This window comes from Tubulanus polymorphus, chromosome 6 (genome assembly GCF_964204645.1).
Source record: "Tubulanus polymorphus chromosome 6, tnTubPoly1.2, whole genome shotgun sequence".
Classification (NCBI taxonomy): domain Eukaryota; kingdom Metazoa; phylum Nemertea; class Palaeonemertea; order Tubulaniformes; family Tubulanidae; genus Tubulanus; species Tubulanus polymorphus.
This window is the reverse complement of record NC_134030.1, coordinates 12,130,584-12,150,444: the sequence shown is the minus strand read 5'-3', so window position 1 is coordinate 12,150,444 and position 19,861 is coordinate 12,130,584. Positions and strand designations below refer to the sequence as shown.

Genomic DNA, 19,861 nt, shown 5'->3' with positions numbered 1-19,861 from the left:
GCTATTTTAAATTCCAGGTTGTGATAGGAAATATATTAGAAGGGAGGAAGAGAGAAGTGACAATAGTCCAAACGGATACTATTACACCAATTGTTTTATCACAGACAGAAATTGACAATGAAATTGAGATTGAACTCAGAATAGTAAAAAACTTATGCAAGCTTCACGAACAACATTTTGATATAGAAAATGATTAACTTAATGCATTTTTCAGTCATTGGTAGTTAAATATACTGAACACGATGAATGATTTATTTACTTGAAAGCTGTGTTATCTTTGATTCGTTGATAGTGGGACTGTATATTCTTTATCAATAGAATATGAGTAATAACTATCGTATACATAAAACTTAGACTGGAGCTAACAGATTATTTTTAATCATTCTAGTTTGTGTGACGATATTGTTCTGAATTGCGAAATTATGAGATTGCATTTGCATCAATTGATGATGATTATTATCGTTATTTTATGGCTACAGAGTTGAAATGGTTATTATCACATTCTGATTTTTGTCTCAGGGAATTTCCGAGTATGATCCATCTGCTGCTAGTCTTGGTTATTTAGGCAAAATTCCATCTCGCACTTGTGGATTTGATATTGATATTGGTAAGTGGTGAAAATTAATGCGGCAACTTCCGATTGCACTTGTTTTAGAATCACTAGCTAAATCCCGTCATTACCTCGATTCTTTTACCCTCTGTACTACAAACTTGATTGAGGGGCACGTATTGATTTCACAGATAGCTCTGAAGCTGGAGTTAAGTCTTGTACCACTATTAATGAAATAGATTGATTGAATTTGTGCTTAATAATGTAGAATATAGTTAATGTAAAGTGAAACTGCATAGTTCCAGCAATCAGTAATTGTGATTTGCTAAGTGAAGCTCGAATACTCGTGCGATTCACCACGCACGTCAATGCCGGGAAGTTTGATGACCTGGCCCGTAGATACCGGTTCCTCCACCGAGAATTACTTAGGATCTTCAACCATTTCCCGTGTGGAGACCACAAAGCAGAGTAAAATGCAATGTGGTTTTAAGAACATGAATATTCAAGTGGAACCTTGTTATGATGAACTTCTGGAGACTCGAAAATCTGTTCGTTATAATCGATAGTTTCTTGTATCGAGTATGAAATTATTGAAATTAAATGTTTGCGATAAATCACGATATCCAAGTTCTTTAAAACTCAAAAAATCAAACGAAATTTACCAGCCAAATAAATAACAGGGAAATTCCCTATTTTAAGATCAAAAACAAGGTTCTGCCCACCGTACCACCTTAACTTTGATGATCCACTCGCTACAGCTGAACAGAACCTTACAAAGAAAACATCAGAGTTATAATTCCCTTAGTAAACATGTACATGTACATGTATATGTATTTCCGAAACATCTATAATCATCGGATATATCGTTTGACATGATTTTTGCAGGCTTCCGTGTCTACTGCATCCACGCACAAAAAGTGATGTATTGCTCTGAAATACGTAGATATGTTGATATGTATATATATCGGAAATTGGGTTAAAATTCGGAATCTGGCCAAGTCCGATAAGATTTGACTTAGGCAGAGTATCCTAAATCCAGTTCAACAGTTCTGAGTTAAGATTTGACTTGGGAGTTAACTCATTGAAAAGGAACTACATTAAATTCTAATTCAAGATTTAACTCTAACTCGCAACTGTGGAACCGGGTCCTTATGTTTAGATCGCTTATTCTTGCTACTAGTAAAAATTTTAGAAAGAAAAACTCACTCTGGATCATCTTCACATTCAACGTTAAAGCCATACGATTGTATGGCATTTTTCATCATGGATAGAGTTGCTCCACTAGAACATGTTTCGCTGCAAGTTTTTCGAAATATTATCAGATCGAATAGAGTATTAATAAAGTGGTGAATAATGTCTAAACGATACGATGCGCCCAAATGTACTTACACGACAGGACCATGGATGTTGTGGACGACCATAATACGAATAGTTTTTACTTTATCTCTTGGAAGATAGGGCAATTCCCATTCTGCAAATATGCTGCAATAGTGAATAGATACCGTATCATCAAACTTAATGTATTTTTGGTAATATCTATATGCGTGCACGGCAGTCGAAAAATATTTCCCAACAGAAAAACCGTGGTATTGCAAAATACATAGGGCCTACTTGTCATGCAAACCACTTGATGAAAACATCCAACAAACTTCCATTATCAATATAGGGCTTGTAATGCAAGTAAAATTTGTTGGTTTTCGATACAACTTAAAGCGAGAAACAAAATTTTTCGACACTTGTAATTTTTCAACTTATGTATGATTATGTATCGTTGACCACTAGACCCATTCTAAAATAATTATTTTCTCTTCTGTTTTTGCACAATCAGTTATAATTTCATTGATGTTAAGATTCTAACCATATTTTAGCAAAAAAGTAAATATCATGTTTATTTATTTTCTGCCACTCTTTAAATGAAACAATGATTTATTAAGAATGAACAATTTCATACAACTTTCTTATCGAGCAGCTCATATTAACTAATATAAATCGAGGGCTCGTTCTTTATAGTAGCGCTTCGCTTCGGTGGCTTCCTGTGTACAGTTAATAAACCTCGCCTAACTTATGAAAGGGCGAGTTAGGCGAGGTTAACTGCAGGATACGACTGTTAGTGTTGCATTTGTATCATTTCAACTTTCCTGTCTACTACCTGTCCGCTCTGTATGTTGGGCTTTGACTGCCGTTCACCATTTTATATACCGGGTCTTCGGCCATTTTTGAGAACTAAAACCAGAAACGGCATTTTCTTTCATGAATATGTTACACAAAACTGGCTAAAAAAAACTAAATATTTTCCAAGAAAAACATGTTTGAGGTCATTTGAGTTTATTATGTGTGTCGGTAACTTGCGTCTTAGGAAAACTATCATTAAAATAAGCATGTAAAAACGCATGATTAATTCAACAGATCGTGTAACTATTTCCACTTCTTCCGTAGACAAATATATATAGTTTATATGTTGTAAATCAACATGCTAGTTTATCAACTTCGTGTAATCATATAGACAGGAGATAACGCATATAATCAATCAAACGTGTTTTTTTAAGATTAGCTGACGTGTTAGACTAATTTGAAATATCAATTATCATTAAAAAACGACTTTTCACAATATTAACATAGCGCAAAACAACACACAAAGTGTAAGTCGCGTTCGTTTAGGAGACCAGTCTGGCGTTCATTTCGTCTCTTTGTCCGGCTCTGTTGCTCAACAACCACTTAAAAATCAATATGGCATCATCCCCAAAAAAAGCCTTGATTTTTCCGTGAGAGTGCGAAGCCGTAATGATTTTGACGGACACAGTTCGGTTCAATTAACTCGAAGCGTCAGTTGACTCAGTCAGCTTTAAACGAACGCGGCTTTTAGATCACGTATTACCTCTTTAGAAACTTCTTTCCAGTAAGCACTGAATGCATTATCTGGGCAATCCCTGTAACCGGGACACTTTCCATAGTCTAAACCATCGGCCGTGTTTGAATTTCCACAGAACACCAAACTGGACGCCATGTAGCCTATATAGCGAGTTCATTTATTAGCTAGTAAAATACATGTGTATATTTACGTTATCTGCGATTTGAATTTTTCTAAATTCTATCTTCGAGCAAACATCCAGGTCTACCAATCTAACCCGCCACAAATATATTTCAATTAATAAGTTCATGAATACTGTACCACAATTTTTGAGACACTAGTTCCCAACATAATTCGGACTTAATTTGTTCCCGCCCGTGGGGCATCCCTCGAGCTCAGTGCACGTATTACGGATACGTATGCAAGTTTCGGCGAATGGTGTTTATCAGGCAGGAGTTCGTGCCTCCTCTGAGTCTTGCGGTGGCATTAGGTTCAAATCGTACAAAGAGAGGATGAGGAACGTGTGGTGTACTTAAAAATTCTGGCCACACCGATAGTCACTGGTGTAGACATGGTGCGCTGTGATTGCAGAGCTCCTTATATTGCGAGCCTACAGCATCATTATAATTCTAAATTCGTCATCCCCCCTCGGAGGCAATGGAGTCATGCATCGAGACTAGGGGCTCTTAGACAAGTTTTGAGCACTTCAATTTTAGGCCAGTCGTAGGCTGAGCCTATTAATATACAAATGAAGCGAATTTAAATGACATGGTTTCCAGACCTAAGGCTCATTGACTGTGAAACTAGCATATATTCATACAAATCAGCATATATTAGAGCATTATCCATTCTCCAACCCTTATGAAGCTGAATTTTGAAAGAGGGCCCCGTAAAATATATATGAGCTTTCTCGCGAAATGTTGATCGCAAAAATATCTGTTTTAAAAAGCCAATGAGAAAGACTCGATTGGCTTAGCCGCAGAGAGATCAGCAGGTGTTCACGTGAACCCGCGGTATCGTCTACCGTTTTACTTCCGGGTTTTATTCTAAGATCTAAGATTGTATTTCAATATCGATTTCTCTGAAATCTTTAGTTGATTTGGTTTTTAGGAGGAATATCATTATTTGCACTACAAAAAATATCATTGACAATTGTGCTAAGCCGGGAAAATAGCTTTTTCTCAAATCGGATGGATGACCTTGATATGCTAATTAGCCATGTGCTCAAACTACAAATTTAATCAAATTTTATTCCACAAAAAAATATCAAATCCAATTCAATTTTGCTTTATTGAACAAGATTAAACAGCAAATCCAATGTAATTTTGTTTTATTGAGCAAATTTTCAAAGTTCAATTCTATTCCGCATTCAAATCAATAAGACTAAGGGAAAAGTCTAAGATTTATCTGAGGTATTTGTTCCTGTCAGCTCCAGTCGCTGTCTGTGCTACTTATGAAAACACGATTGAATTGTGTAAATTATTAGCCTAAGATTGACTAGTCTATGAGCTGGGCCGTGTATTTGGACAAATTTAATCCACAGAATGCATCATTTGCCAGTTTATGAAAAGCTGACAGGCTGGCCATAGTGCCCCTTTGGGGCTCTTGTTTTATTCTTTAACTCTTCTTAAAGCTAAAATTACAAGACGGAAATCTTAAAATTACTTATCCTACCTGCTAGTGTGGAGTCTAATGTCACAAACCGTTTTCCAAGATCGGCATACTTAGTGACAAGAGGGTATACCTTTTCCCAAAGCAAGAGCTACGAAATGGAATGATAATACATATCAATGTATTCTTGATATCATTTAATACATTTTTACAAGGTGTTTGTTTATTATGATTTACCCGTTTTCCGTCAATTTGGTGTTTAGCTAACTGTGTAAATTCACCATAAGCCACTGGCTGCTGCCCACACGAGGATTTAAAGCTAACAGCTTTGTAAAAGAGTTCCCACAGCGCTCCACAATCTTTCAAATTGCTTAAATTCAGAAAAGCAAAGTAAATTTGAAGTCTTAGAACTAGTCTGTTTTTGTAAATTCAGTCTACTTACTACCTATTGAAACTACCTAGCAAAAAGATACCAAAAGTGCATTGGGAGAATAAATTTCCAAGTCCTTTTCATGGCCAAACTGATATCTTCGGTATTTTAGCCTACCAACTGGACGTATCGGCCCCACTCCGCGCGGTTGCGCCACCGCGCGGGATTTACGCGAAGCAGCAGAACACAAACACGGCCACTCTCTCAATTTTCAATGATAGAAATCGTGTGTGCATTTCAATTATTTCGACTGTTAGGGTTTTAAGGCACAATATAAGTTGATGATGTGATATGGCGATGTTAATTAATGATAATTCCGCAGTGAAGCTAGTCACGAACGGTGCCGATTGAGTGTACAGCTGCCAAAAACACTGAAATGTGCGTAGTTGCGTAACTATTTGCAGTGAATTGCAGACGAAACATGAAGCCTTAACGGCCGTATAAAAAAAATTATACCAATCGTAATTTTAAAATAAAAATGAGATAGAACCTAAGTTAAAATTCCGGCCATTTCTAAAATGTTATTACTAATTTTTAGTCAGTGCGGAACGTTTAGTTTTCCAACAATAATGAGGGGTGATAGGTAGTCATGCAATTCAAGTCATCATTTATTACACGTTACTTCCGTGTTGTTGAAAATCTCGCGAGTCCTGGACTAAACCCCAATGAACAATGTGATCTGTGTGCTGGCCACAAATGCACACAGATCACACTACACTACCCATTACACACTCCAGTACCCACAGCTTTCATATATCCATCCAAATATTAAGTGGCTTTCTTACTGGATTTATAATGCTATGAAACGTACTTGAGAAATGGTGTTGGATTGACCAATCGCTGATATTCCCAGCAGCGCCCGATCATAATTTCTTTCAAATTCTTTGTTGTAACATAACCTCCACGTGAACAACCGACCGCGGCAATTACCAATACGATTAATGACACCAACATTTTCAACATGGCTTTTACGGAAAACCTGTGTCAGAAATGACGGAAACCGTATTCAAGGGTTTTGTATTAAAAAAAAACTAGCAGATTCACGATGAAATATTTCATACATACGGATTGTCGCCTCGAAAAGCTTTTTGTGTCGAACACGATGAAACATCCACTAAATTGTAAGTAAATTTGATTGATCATTTTATATTCGTCTCGTCCCTCAAATCAGTAGACATCAAATGAAATTTGATTGAAATAAGTAACATGTGGCTTATTTCCCTCGCTGATATGTGTCTGCCAGAATTTGTATTCTAATTGTCCTTAGTTGTTACCTCTGTGATTGACGCAGTGGTTGTCACTCTCAACTGTCAGCATTAAAATTTTGGCTGAAGATTCTGAAGTCACCTCAATGGACACTGCAACGGCGAGTGTACCAGCTTTTATTAGATGAGATGCAAACCAATCCAACTATTGTGAACTGGGCTTCCAAATTACGTGAATCATCTGGACTTGGGGTACGTTTGGTTGCCACAGCAAATAGAAAATGAGCCATATCTTTTAAAGATTTTGGAACAAAGGATTAAAGATCGGTATGTGCCAACATGGACCGAAACAATGGAAAATAGCCCTAAGTGTTATCTATATAGAATGTTCAAACTAACTTTCCAATACGAAAACTATCTCGATTTATACAATATGCAAATTGTCAATATTCTCAGTAAATTCCGCTGTGGAAGTCATAATTTACTAGTCGAAAGTGGCAGCAGATGGACTAGGCCACTAACCCCACGGGAAGACCGTCTCTGTACTCTGTGTCAGAATAACGAAATTGAGGACGAGTATCATACTTTATCGTGCTTTACGCGATACAACTCAACAAGAAACGCTTATATTTATTCCCGGTTTGCGATAAAATATAAGGGCACCATTTGAATAAGCACCATTTAGATAAGCGGATTCGAAAACGCAAAACCGACGTTGTATTTCAAGCCTGGAAGTGGGATGGCTAATCTTGGTTACGAAACCAGCCACAATTTTGATTTTGATAACGACTTTACGATTCTTCCTCTATAATTTATGTCCATCGAGTAGCTTTAACGCCGTGATTTCCAACACGTTATTACCAATTCGTTATCGAATCAAACCAAAAACAACTAAAATATTTTTCAACATTGTCAATATCCGAAAAGAAATCAACATAAAGCAAATGTTTATTTTTCGTCGATTCAGATAACATCATTTGGGGCATATGTCTTTGAACTTGATTCCCAGGGTTTGTACGTATACCTACGCATTAATCACGGTGGAGACATACTCTAGAAGATAAGCAATCGGCCAGGTCAATATTCAAGCCTGAAAATAAGTAGATCAAATCAATTGCGATACTTAAACCACCGGATCTACACATTATTTAGGGCTTGTCTTATTTTCCATTCTGTGTATTTCTTCGCTTGGTCAAGAAACGCCCGTCATCCGTTTCGAAGTGAGGTACGTTAATTGTACGGTAGGCTACATACCGCTCTTATATTCTACTGCTGTCACGTTAAACTCCTAGCAGGCGACTTACTGTGTATTGAGGCCTACACGGTAATTTTGATACAATTTAGAGGACTTCTACATCACCATCTACGATAAACTTATGGACTGATACGCCGGTCACAATCCTCTCCTTAGTCGTTAATTAATAAAAGCAATAATCGGTCCCTGGCGAGAGAACGTGTCCGCGCACAAACCCAAGTAAAACTAGAATACCGGAAATTTCGAATGGATGTAACAATACAAGATGAATTTATTTACCTTAATATTCAAACACAGTTCTCCAGTTCAACACAATCCAAATCCTAGCTCTAAATTCCTATTGCACTCTCCTGTTGGTAACCCGTCCTGAATCAAGTCCCAGACCAGCTTTTAACAAGTATCTACGAGTTTCTTTTGAGTGTCTCCCGAGTGACTACCGAGTGTCTGCTCTCTCAAGATGCGGGTCCCTTTTATAGAAAGAATCGGCATTCTTAAAATACCGACTCTCCCACTCGACTTTTGGCAAGGAGCAGCAACCTTACTGTCATGACTGTTTTGGTCATATAGAATTTAGCCTTAATGTTTCGCAGATCTAAAATTATTTTCAAAACTGATTTGCTGAACTAACTTTTTCCTTCCGACCCTCCTGTCATGACGCGGAATGATTTACTCACTCCTTGCTTATCATCGTTGAGAGAACAGCTATTCTCTGCGAGTTACCAACAGACGTATACAACAAGAGAAACTTTAGACAGCCAGTATTATCATTTAACACAAATTAATTTTCTTAAAACTTTAGCGATTATAGAGACTTTGTTCTCAATTAACATCTAGGATATTCAAATTAAATATATTTTCGAAACGTTAGTATTTGTCTCAAATTACGGTACCACTGATTATTTCTTTTTGAATCATTATAAATACTTTTGATTCGGAACTTCATTATGATCCATTATCTTTCTTAAAATCATACTATAACTATTATACTAAATAAATTTGATTACGATACGGGATAAAGCAAAACAACAATATCTCCCCATACTTCCGTTTTTCTTTTTATAGAAAGTAGTCGGGAGTATCATGAAGTAACAGCGTGATTCTTTCACCAGCCGCATAACTAATGCAACCCATTGTTCCGACCAAATACGGTTCCGTCTATTCTTAATTTTATAAAAAGATTTCTGAATGTTTGCCAGATATCGCAGCAGAAGAACCGAGAAAGAATTATTTTTACACCAGGCTGATTTATGGTCAGCGCTGATAGATCAAAGCATCAAACAACAACCTGCTTACTACATCTTACTACGTTTGTTGTCTGAAACCATTAATAACCACCAACGCATTCAGGAAATCAACATTACAAACATTTTTTAGCTACTACGAAATCTTGCTGCGGATCAGGACTATTTACAGTTACTTCCAAAATTCCGATGTATTGAATTAGGCAGCCAAGAAAATTCACCCCAATCAGTCGCTTGCCGGTTCAGACTGAATGGAAGATCGTTTGAATAAACCTTAACCGAATTTCCCAATTATGTATTTCGATTTAAACAAAAAATTATGTAAACTCGACCGCCGATCACACAACTATATCTGTACTTCGATTTCCGATTTCAAAATCGAACCCCTTGTTTCACTCCTGGCTGGTGTGGTGGGTCTGTAAGGGACACTCAAATCAAAAAAAATCAAACGAAATTTGGCAACCAAATAAATTACAGGGACAATCCTTGTCTTAAGATTTTAAAAAAATTGATACAATATCCGTTATGGTCCGGTATAATATCCCAGAAATATAATCTAATTAATCACGGTAAACTCTATGATTTTTGCGACAATTTTCATGGACGATCTACATATAGATGTTGCGATCGATTCGAACGTTCGTAAAAACAATGAATGTTTTGGGTCAAGCACTTGACGTAAATATGGCGACGCGGAATGAAAAATGTCTCGGCCGGATACTGAGTGCCACCATCTTGAAAATCAAAACATGAACTAATCGCCCCGTAATGAGTTAATCGATCGCAAAAAATCGATCTGGAAAATCGTGATCGTTAAAAACGCAGAGTGAAATCGGTCGCAAAAATTGGTGTTCGTAAATACGCGGCGATTACATAATATGGTAACTTTGTTGATGCCGGACAACTTATGAGGTCATAGACTTGTATCTATTAAACAACGTATTTATAGATTATTAAAAGCACCACACAGGATCTACGCAAGCATGCACGCAGACTGTCGCTTCTTCGATTCTCACTCACGACTAAAAAATCACGTGGCTTTAAAATCTTGAGTTGAAGTGCAGAAATTTTCTTTTTATGATTGTGAATTTAATACCAAAATTGTAGGCCTTACAGGAAAATCACCATTGACTCTAAAGGGCATCTTAAAAGTAAACATTTCTAATTTCAGTTTGAAAATGATGTATAGTGATATAGCGACGATAACGAATTCAGAACAGGCTATTGGGGCGAGGCCTGTGTCTTCATCGTTCACTTCACGTCGATTTGGAGCTTTTTATAATAAGCCGAAATTCGTTACCTTCATACAAACTTATGTTACTGGAGATATAAATATTCTAACTGCATATCTAAAAAGACAACACCCGGTGTTCAATTTACCGATCCTTTTCTTGCGTGCCGTATCGGCGCCTATTTTTCTCAACAATCCCATAAGCGGCTTCGTTATACTTGTTGCGCTGTTCGTCGGTCATCCTTGGCATGCTCTCTGTGGAACAGTTGGACTTGTTGCCGCAATTGCGATAGCGCTGATTTCGCGTCAGAATAACGATTTACTCGGTAACGGTTCAGTTACATGTAACGGACTTCTGGTAGGACTATTTTTGTCATTGTATATACAAAGACCTGACTGGACTCCGACAATACTGTTGCCTATTATTATAATTGCTGCATTCACGTAAGTATGTTATATTATTGTATGTATGTACGTACGTACATACCAAACTTCGGAAATTAATCGGATTATTTTTTCTTGTAGCCCTTTGGTCGTTAGTGGACTGAATGATACGTTCTCTAGGTTAGATTTACCGATATTTAACTTGCCATTCAACATTTGTACGATTGTTTTTCTCGGTGCTTCGGGAAAAAGTAATTATTTCTTCCCAGTAGAAATTCAGTCGGCAGAACATCTAAACGCACAATCTTTTGCAAATAGTACAGTGGATTGGAATCAGGTTAGTAATTTTTATCTTTTATTCACTGCAACTGACATGTTTTTTGCTCATGAACACCGATTGTGGCGAAACTTGGTAAACGGGTACTTTTATCAAATAATGCTCGATACCCTATGGAATTAGTCAATGCTCATTCCACTAGGGGCCACTATAGTAAAATTCCTATATCTTTGTCTGGAACTAATCATTATCAAAGTTGGTATCTAGATCCACCTTTTCTACAAGCTTACGAGTATTTAGAAAATTAGAGCATATGACAACTTATGAGCCAATTTGCCGAAACTCAGCATTTATAGTAATACTTAAGGTATAAGAAATAGAAATAATGATAACAAGTAACAGTTGTGATGATGATAATCATAATAATTAGTAATAATATTTTTATAATTACTGAAGTTATATAAATGTTATTGATCTCCGTAAAATGCTACTCTAGATTTTTATTATCATTATTTTTATTATGAGTTTATTTCTGTACTAAAAAGAACAAAGAATTATTAGAATCTACTGAAAGGTTATCCTTGCTAATAATGACCATTTTACCTAAGCATGTTTTCATTTTGTATATACATTGATTTTGATATCTTGATATCAAAATAAAAGTAATCTGTATTTTATCTTAAAGGCCCAATCTTTATCATGTAAGCCCTAAATAGCTTTCTTTCAATATCAATTCCTGTCGGAGGAATATTTCTCTATTTTACATTCAATTTCGGATTGAATTTTGTCTTTTTTGAATTGCTCCCTCGGTTTTGCTGAGAGCAATGTGATGGAATTCTCATCCAGAACTATTTGACCCTAATCTTTTGCCAAAAAATGAGGAGCTACGGTATTTGAAACGCAAACTATCGTGCGTTATTCCTATCTTCTATGAAGGGAGTGGAATTCATTGTGGTTTTTCGTGGTGGAAATTTCGTTGAAGTTGTAGTACCTTTCGCTGAAAGTTTTCTATACATGCTGAATATATCTTATAGATATGAATTTGTATTTCAACAGATTTTGCTGGCAATACCGTGTGGCGTTTCGCGTATCTATGGTATTGAGAATTATGTGACTGGTTGCTTAATATTGATAGCCGTCGCAATAGCGCAGCCCATAACACTGCTTCACGTCGTCCTATCAGCATTCCTAGCCGTCGCTACAGGTATGTTCACCTGACTAATTGTTATTAAATGCTTTTGACATAGGCTAGAGGGTAATGACTTCTACGATAGAATTGACGTTTCGACTGAATTCTGAGTCATTTTTAAACAGATTTGTTAAGTAAGAACAACTTGTGGCGACAAGATTACTAAGTGATGCTCGTACAGACGGAAATCATCTGATTGTTCAAAACTACACTCGCATAATAAATCAGTTTTGGAAATGGCTCATGAAATAATGCCGAAACGTCAATAGGCCTACTCTCTTGGCTTCATGTGTTTTTTTTTGTGAAAAATGATTTACCAAAATAAGTCATCTTGGTATTTTTGGAGGTACTTTGATATATTAAATATTTATTCAGACCCGGACACCTGCCACATTGATTGGAAAATTTGTATACCGGCTATTAAAGTGTCATACTAAACCTGCGTAATTCAAAAATTATTCTTTGGGATTCAAAACTCGAGGAATCAACCATGAATTCTGCCATAAGTTTTACATTAATTCAAAAAATTTAGTAGGAGGCCGGTCAAGGTTTAAACGTTTTAAGTTAGTTCTCATGAGACTGAATGCAAGTGGATTTAGGGGTTGGACTAGTCCTACCTTTCATAATTTGAATGTGCCCGCCAAAAAGTATTTGAATAGATTTTCTAAGCAAAAATAAATCCAAATGGCATAAAATACCTCTTTCGGTCTTATATATTCGGAGGGCCAAAAGAACCCCACCATTGTTTCCCTAGCACTTAGACAACCATAAAATAAAAGTATAGTCGGCAAGAAAACTTGAGTAAAATATTTATTAAACTAATTTTATAACAGGATATGATCTGTAGTCAAATATGTGTCTATCAGATGATGTTACTTTTAGGCTGTTTATATCCTAAAAATCAAAAGAAAAACGACGACTTAAAAAATTTCAGAACATGTCCCCTGGACAAAAAATATTTCAGAGTATATAAAACGTGAATACTTGAGTTTAAAATCTAATGGCATATCTGGCTCCAGTTGAAAAATCATTTGACAAAAAGCCATTTTGTTTAAATCAGTTTTGGCGCCAAAAAAAATCGAATTTTTTGTCAGGATTGTTTACACATGTGCCATTGCACGTGGTTATATTATTGTTTACATCTGACGTCATTGGCAGATCGCAAGCCCCGCCCCACGTGTCAATCAAATGGCTTTTAGGCAAATGTTAAAAGAACCCTACTAAAAAAAACTATGCAGTGCTACAATCCGGGATTTTTTGGTACAAAATCCGACCCCAAAATCTTTCTCTTAAAGGTTATTTGGCGTATATCGGATAAATATTAATTATGATATTCACTTCATAAATTTTTAAGTGGATTGCTTCTGATTAATAGCGGCTCTGTTTAGTCACGTAGGCCAAACTGACAGCGCGTGTGCGTGTTGATTAGCCGACCATTGGCAATTTGCGATAATTTTCAATGCTGTGAACGTCTCAAGATTCTCAGAGGGCCTATGTATGGTGGCTGATAAGGGCCATGAAAATATTTCCTGACAAAAAAATTATTTCGTCATGAAAAATAAATTTCCATTAAAAAAAAATATTTCGTGAGTCACAATAATTTCATGAAAAATAAATTTCCAACGAAAAATATTTCGTCAGTAAAAATAATTTCCACTGTGAAAAATAAATTTCCATCAAAATATATTCGTAAGCAAAAATAATTTTCTTCCCTTCAAAACATATGCTGAGTAAAAATAATTCAGCAATGAAAAATAAATCGCCTTCCTTCAAAATATATTCCGACGACTAAAATATTTTTGCGGTGTGAAAATAATTGTTGGGTTTTCCGCTAGCGCACGCGTGTGCGCGCGCGCTTGTCGATTGCGTATATACCTGATCTTATTTCATCAATGCTTCTAGCCCTACCTCGTGGTACACACTGCGTGCATATAATAGGGGATACCACACGGCTCTCATTTACACATGAATCAGGGTACATGGGTAGAGCTTTGGTTTTGATCCTAAAATGTCGTCGAGTCCTTGTGACCTAACGTTAGGAAGGGTGGGATGGTGGTGCTGTCATCGGGTCCATGTGAACACAAATTAGGGCCAAAAATATCAAAAATTTTGTACAGACAAAAACAAAATTAGGGCTCTTGATTTTGATTCCTCCTCACACCTCCATCAACATCCTAGTGTCCATCAAGAAATAAATATTTTGGTCAATGTAGTAGACTCCGCCGATCAATAAAAAGGGCCAAAATACAAGTTGCTGTAGCCGTAGGATCGAAAACTAAGACATCTTTGATGTCCCGTTCAACACACTACTATACACACTACATACTTAACGGTACAAACACTGCTGCGCCCTAGTTGTAGCGCAATCGATATAGAGCGCGCGAAAACGTGAAAACCAGAAATTATTTTTACAGCAGATATTTTTAGACATAGGAAAATATTTCTGAAGGAAATATTTTCACTCACAAAATATATTTCGAAGGCGATTTTTTTTTTCACACCGAAATTATTTTCACTCGCGAAATATTTTTCGATAGAAAATCATTTTCATGACAAAATCATTTTACACTCAAGAAATATTTTTCGATGGAAAATTATTTTTCATGAAATTATTTTCACTCACGTATATTTTTCGATAGTAATTTATTTTTCATGACGAAATAATTTTTTTATCATGAAATATTTTCATGGCCCTTATCAGCCACCATACCTATGTGCGCTCACAAGGAATTAAGTTTAGTCACCATATGTTGCCACTCACCTTTAGACTGCGTACGGTCCTATAAAGTTGACATCCTCGATACAACGATTTTTAGAATGGCGCTTTGTCAATCACTATACCCTACGTCATAAGCAACACGTGATGTGTGATGTCACGTAAACGGCGTGAAGAGAATTTTTTCAAGAGGGCACCGCAAAAACTACCCAACCATTTTTAACCAAATTAAATCCTAACTTGAAGACACCATTTCTGATGCGGAATTTGAGGGAATTTTTAACTAACTGGCCCTGGAACGACCCACGTCTGTCGACCAAATCGGAAGTGCTTCATCAACTGGCAAACCGATCACATAAGAACGTTCGGCGCACACCTTTGCGATCATCGTGTCATCGTATCATCGCATGCGATGCCACGATGAAAATCGCATCATCCCCGCATACCTTTGCGATTTTTATTTGCGAGGGCCTCGAGTTGAATTCAATCACGTGACTGAGCCGCCATTTTGAGCATCATGTGACTGCTTCATCCTTAATTCTGAATGGCTACTAAAAATTTTCGTTCAGAACATCGGCAGCGTAGCCCGCACATCTTTACAATTTACAATCGCATGCGAAAATATCAAACATGTTTGATTTGTTGCGATGAAGCGATGATACGACGAATCGGCACCGGATGCCACTGCATACCTTTACGATGATGCGATAAAACCATGCGGTGAAGCGATCATACGATCAATCGCAAAGGTGTGCGCCGGGCGAAGTTGGCTGCCTCGCGTTCCGAAAAATATTTTGAAATACATTAACGCGTTCAACGATATTAGTGCATTTTTGTGCACACAATCTCTGATGTATATAAATCTTGCTCCAAATGATGCTGTAAAAACAATATTTCTAGGTTTAAGTTTAGCAGTACCACCAATTCAGATATATTCGGGCATGTGGAGTTACAATAGCATATTAACCAGCACGGCTTTAGGGGGTTATTTTTGGGTGTTTACGTGGCAATCTACTCTACTTGCGCTATCAGCAGGTACGTACATTTCTACAGTATTATATTATGAAATTGGATTGTTTTATGAAACTTTGTATGATTCTTGTCTTGATTTGTGTTAACAGGTCTTTTTACAACATACACTTATGGTTGTATGTGTAATGTGTCTCAATCTGTAAGTAAATAGTCATCGTGAAAAATTATTCTCATTATATTGAATTGAATTTTTGTATTGAATTTTCTAAATTAATTCTTCTCTCTTTGGTGTACCAGGAAATTTTATATCTCAATTTCTGAATTGGCCGTATGTTTATCAATTCGTGCGCTATGTTTTCAGTTTGGTTTGCCTCCAATACAATTTCCCTTCGCGTTGACGACACTCATCTTCATCGCCATCACTACAAACAGTCATGGTCTTGTTCGTGTTCCCTTAAATGATGTCACCTATCCGGAGGAACATCTTTCCAAATACAGACAGCTTTTAGTATTAGAGGAAGAACACGCGATTCAACAGCAGGTAGCTGAAGATCGAGCTAATCGGCTAATTGAGAGCAGTGGACTTAGCGAGGACCACCGCACGTGGTCACCTGATAATGAATATTGGGGTGACAAAAGTGCGACCACGTCAAATAACTCTTCATCTAAATTCTGAGTCGAATCCCATTCATTGTAGGTCACGAATTGAAATAATGGTAGGACTGTATAATGAAATATAGGAATGAAAATTATACTTGTCACACATGTTTGTAAGCTATACGTTTATGAATAGAATTGCTTAAACAAATATTGCTCCATAGATGTGAAGGGTTTTGTGCTCATAAAAATAAATTCTACGTATGTATACGCATCATATTCTGCGGCTACTATATCATTTGCAGTAAGCATGAGGAAAAACGACTTCATTCACCACGGTTTCACATTCTCATTTCTGTGGGCGAACGATTATGTGCACGTAATGAACCAACTTTGCAAAAAGCTCATATTAACTGATGAGCTGGTTTTAAATAATGCGAGTTTCAAGTGATTAGGTTCGAATGGGACGATGCATTTTGTCATGGACGAAACAATGTCTTCGGCATACTTTGGACCTAAGTTGTTTTCTAAACCGAGGCCCGCTAAAACAATACAACCAAAAATTAATTGCGTAGTTAACGTAAGAAACCAAAATCATCGTCGAATCATAAAGTTCATTAAAATCTTGTCGACGCTTCACATTATTGTTATACGCTGTATAGGGCAGCGTAGTTACTACAAAAGTTACATTGGTTATCAACAACATGGCAGTTAAACTGTCGATTTTCTCTTTCCCGGCTTGTCCATTTCCTTTTTTTACCATCATTTTTCTTCTCAACTGAGATTTCCTAATAGCACGTACGATGAGGCAATTGCATGAACAACATATTGTGAAAGGCAACACAACGCTCAATGACAAATCGATGTATATCCAGATTGTATAGAAGAACTTGTGATATGCACTAGATTCGTCAAGACTGCATCGCGTACCGTTTATATTTTCAATGCCAACCAAAAAATGTCCGTGACCGCCGATGATAACGGAAGATGCTATAACAGCAGTTAATATCATTACTTTGGTCTTGCAAATTAGCTTAGCTTTCAACGGCATTACAACTGCGATACACCGCTCGATACTGACTAGCACCAGCATCCAGGCAGATATCATACGCGATGCGTATGTGAGACTCGTATGAATTGGACAGAACAAGTCGCCGAAGCTTCGGATATCCACTCTCATCCCGGAATAATAAAATACCCAACGCCGGATTAATGACGTCATTAAGTAAAACGAGTCGGCAAGCGCAAGCATTATGAACAGTGGAGCTGACGACGTGGCCCTCAGGTTCTGAGTGGTAAATGTAAGAATAATGAGGGTATTACCTATCAAGCCGGCAGTTAGTACAATTGGTCCTCCTATTACCATAACATACCACGCTACCAGATTCATGATTTATTTTCGATACCAAAAGTTCACCAAATGCAACACCGTACACACGTATTATTTTATGCTCAACAGAGCACGAAAACCCGTCCAGATGATTAAATCACATATGCTTCAGGCTGGAAATATTAACACACGCCTGTTTGAACTGCCACGATTACTGAAAAAATTACATTCTAGCTTCTAATAGATGGATGAACATTTATTGGTCTTTGTGATTCGCTTATTTTATTTTCAAATAAAAATTTTCGACGTAAGAATAGATGTCAATGTAATAGGGCCTAGGCGTTGTATGAAGGTTACACGTATCTAGGTTTTTATTTTAACAAAAGCTATTTCAGGGACACCAGGCCTGTGGGGGTAAATTTTGAAGTGCCCTTCAAAAATTCAGTGTAAAAAAATTGGGTCAAGGTTTTTCAAAACTTTGGATACAACTTTCATGTTTATTTTCTTTAAATGAATAGTAATCCATACACATGATTTACTCAGGTACCCGGCGGGCTCTACATATTAAGATAGCTTCCCTTTTTCAATAAGAAAGTGGCCCTTTTATGGTGAAAAAAGTGCCATTTTTGTTGAAATAGAACTGCCTCTCAAAAAAGATCGGCACAGGCCTGGACACCGCCACATTGTTTGAAATGTTCAAGTTATAACTTCAATATTTAATGCCCCTGGTGAACATATACTGAGCCAATGGCCTTGAAACTCGTTTTATGAAATAAGGATTTTACACTATAGTTTCAATGTCAGATGTATATCTTATGATTATCAGTAAAATAACAATTGTAGTAGATACTCTATTGATTTAGTAATTACCAACTTTGGAGAAAGATAATTAATATCATCATAGTTCTGAATAGTATATTGTAAGTTTGGCAATCTCTCACATGTCAGTTTTACGCTTATGTCAACTCTAGTCATCACTTATAAATATCTAATTAACATTTTTGAGATAGTTCAGAAAGTCCAGTCCAGTTCAGTTCAGGATAGATCAGATCAGAACAGGGCCGACATGCGAGTCGTGAGCTCCGGATACTATAACGAAAAGGCCGACCTGCGAGTCGCGAGCTTTGACATACATCAATAAATAATATTCACGTCAGATCATCGAAAATTTACTAGTTAGTATTCTCCTCGTCTGGATTCGGATTTTAAGAGACGTTCGACAAAGGATCGCTTCCGATAGTAGAGCACACCTCTTTAATAGTCTCTCTACAGCATACGCACGGTATCAACTGGTCGACCAGCACGAAAGTACACCTTTCTGCTGATCATGGAATTGTACGAAAACACAGTTTACGTCTATTCGTTTCACTCACCACAATCAAAGGAACATTTCATGAGCTACAACTTTTAAATGACTGCATAATATGGTACCGATATAAATCTAGATATATCATAATCCAATATCAACAACCTCCTGGTGCTGAGAACAAACACAGGGTGATCCCAATTTCATGTGAGGGGGTGTATCCTTGGCAGTGCTAAAACTTATCAAATATCAAAACATGTAGGTAAGACCTGAATCTAAGGATGAGGTCAGTGACAAAATCTTAAACCAGCAACACCACGACCAACTGCTATCGGCGAGACAATGGCACTCGGTTATCATGCCAGCGGCACATATCAGAAAAACTTTTCGAATATGTTTTGGATGAGCCAGTCCTCTCAGTTTCAAGGACCGTCGAGAGCCGCTGTGCTTGTAAGGAGGAAAAATGAACCGATCATATATTCCCGTTAAAGTTTGCACATATTCAACAGTATCTTACGGGACAAGTAAGATATGATTGCTTCGTACCACGGTTGCTGAATGACCCTGCGTAAATGGTATCAAAATTTTTAGAGTTAATTCGAAAGAAATCTACACAATATTTTCAAATGTAATATATACGGGAGAAGTTTCACAAAAATGCGAAGGCAGTTTTATTGTGAAAGTACATGTATATACATGTATTTTCCAAATTACCGGTA

General features: G+C 36.9%; 4 protein-coding genes across 5 annotated transcripts in view; 2 read left to right on the top strand and 2 right to left on the bottom strand.

The window, feature by feature from the left end:
* LOC141906752 (phosphopantothenate--cysteine ligase-like) overlaps positions 1–274 on the top strand; it is a 39,404-nt gene extending 39,130 nt beyond the window's left edge. For both annotated transcript variants that reach the window (XM_074796077.1, XM_074796078.1), the window contains one exon: positions 18–274. In XM_074796077.1, the coding sequence (XP_074652178.1) occupies positions 18–197 (180 nt within the window). In that variant the 3' untranslated portion in view covers positions 198–274. The remainder of the gene's footprint in view (positions 1–17) is intronic.
* A 1,074-nt stretch (positions 275–1,348) lies between these two features.
* LOC141907403 (ADP-ribosyl cyclase/cyclic ADP-ribose hydrolase-like) lies at positions 1,349–6,537 on the bottom strand. Its single transcript, XM_074797030.1, has 9 exons — positions 6,501–6,537; positions 6,251–6,418; positions 5,247–5,379; positions 5,073–5,160; positions 3,426–3,559; positions 2,700–2,773; positions 1,940–2,032; positions 1,757–1,846; positions 1,349–1,480 (listed from the first exon to the last, which is right to left on the bottom strand). Coding segments are annotated over exons 1-9 (861 nt in total). The 5' UTR covers positions 6,503–6,537; the 3' UTR covers positions 1,349–1,401.
* A 1,225-nt stretch (positions 6,538–7,762) lies between these two features.
* Positions 7,763–16,773, top strand: LOC141906751 (urea transporter 1-like). Its single transcript, XM_074796076.1, has 7 exons — positions 7,763–7,869; positions 10,312–10,815; positions 10,897–11,092; positions 12,089–12,236; positions 15,838–15,972; positions 16,059–16,108; positions 16,271–16,773. The coding sequence occupies exons 2-7, from the start codon at positions 10,319–10,321 to the stop codon at positions 16,583–16,585; spliced, it is 1,341 nt and encodes a 446-aa protein (XP_074652177.1). The 5' UTR covers positions 7,763–7,869; positions 10,312–10,318; the 3' UTR covers positions 16,586–16,773.
* A 184-nt stretch (positions 16,774–16,957) lies between these two features.
* LOC141907745 (cysteinyl leukotriene receptor 1-like) lies at positions 16,958–17,686 on the bottom strand. The gene has a single exon (XM_074797486.1). The coding sequence runs from the start codon at positions 17,684–17,686 to the stop codon at positions 16,958–16,960; it is 729 nt and encodes a 242-aa protein (XP_074653587.1).
* Positions 17,687–19,861: the final 2,175 nt, after the last annotated feature.

Excerpts from the sequence above, each read along its gene's own strand:
- LOC141907745 (XM_074797486.1), bottom strand. The coding sequence starts at position 17,686 with ATGAGAGTGGATATCCGAAGCTTCGGCGACTTGTTCTGTCCAATTCAT.
- LOC141906751 (XM_074796076.1), top strand. The coding sequence starts at position 10,319 with ATGATGTATAGTGATATAGCGACGATAACGAATTCAGAACAGGCTATT. Across the intron at positions 15,973-16,058 it reads TCTACTTGCGCTATCAGCAG|GTCTTTTTACAACATACACT; the intron begins GTACGTACATTT and ends TTGTGTTAACAG. Across the intron at positions 16,109-16,270 it reads TGTGTAATGTGTCTCAATCT|TTTGGTTTGCCTCCAATACA; the intron begins GTAAGTAAATAG and ends CTATGTTTTCAG.
- LOC141907403 (XM_074797030.1), bottom strand. Across the intron at positions 5,380-6,250 it reads AATCCAACACCATTTCTCAA|CAATTTGAAAGATTGTGGAG; the intron begins GTACGTTTCATA and ends TCTGAATTTAAG. Across the intron at positions 2,033-2,699 it reads CCAACATACAGAGCGGACAG|CATATTTGCAGAATGGGAAT; the intron begins GTAGTAGACAGG and ends TCACTATTGCAG.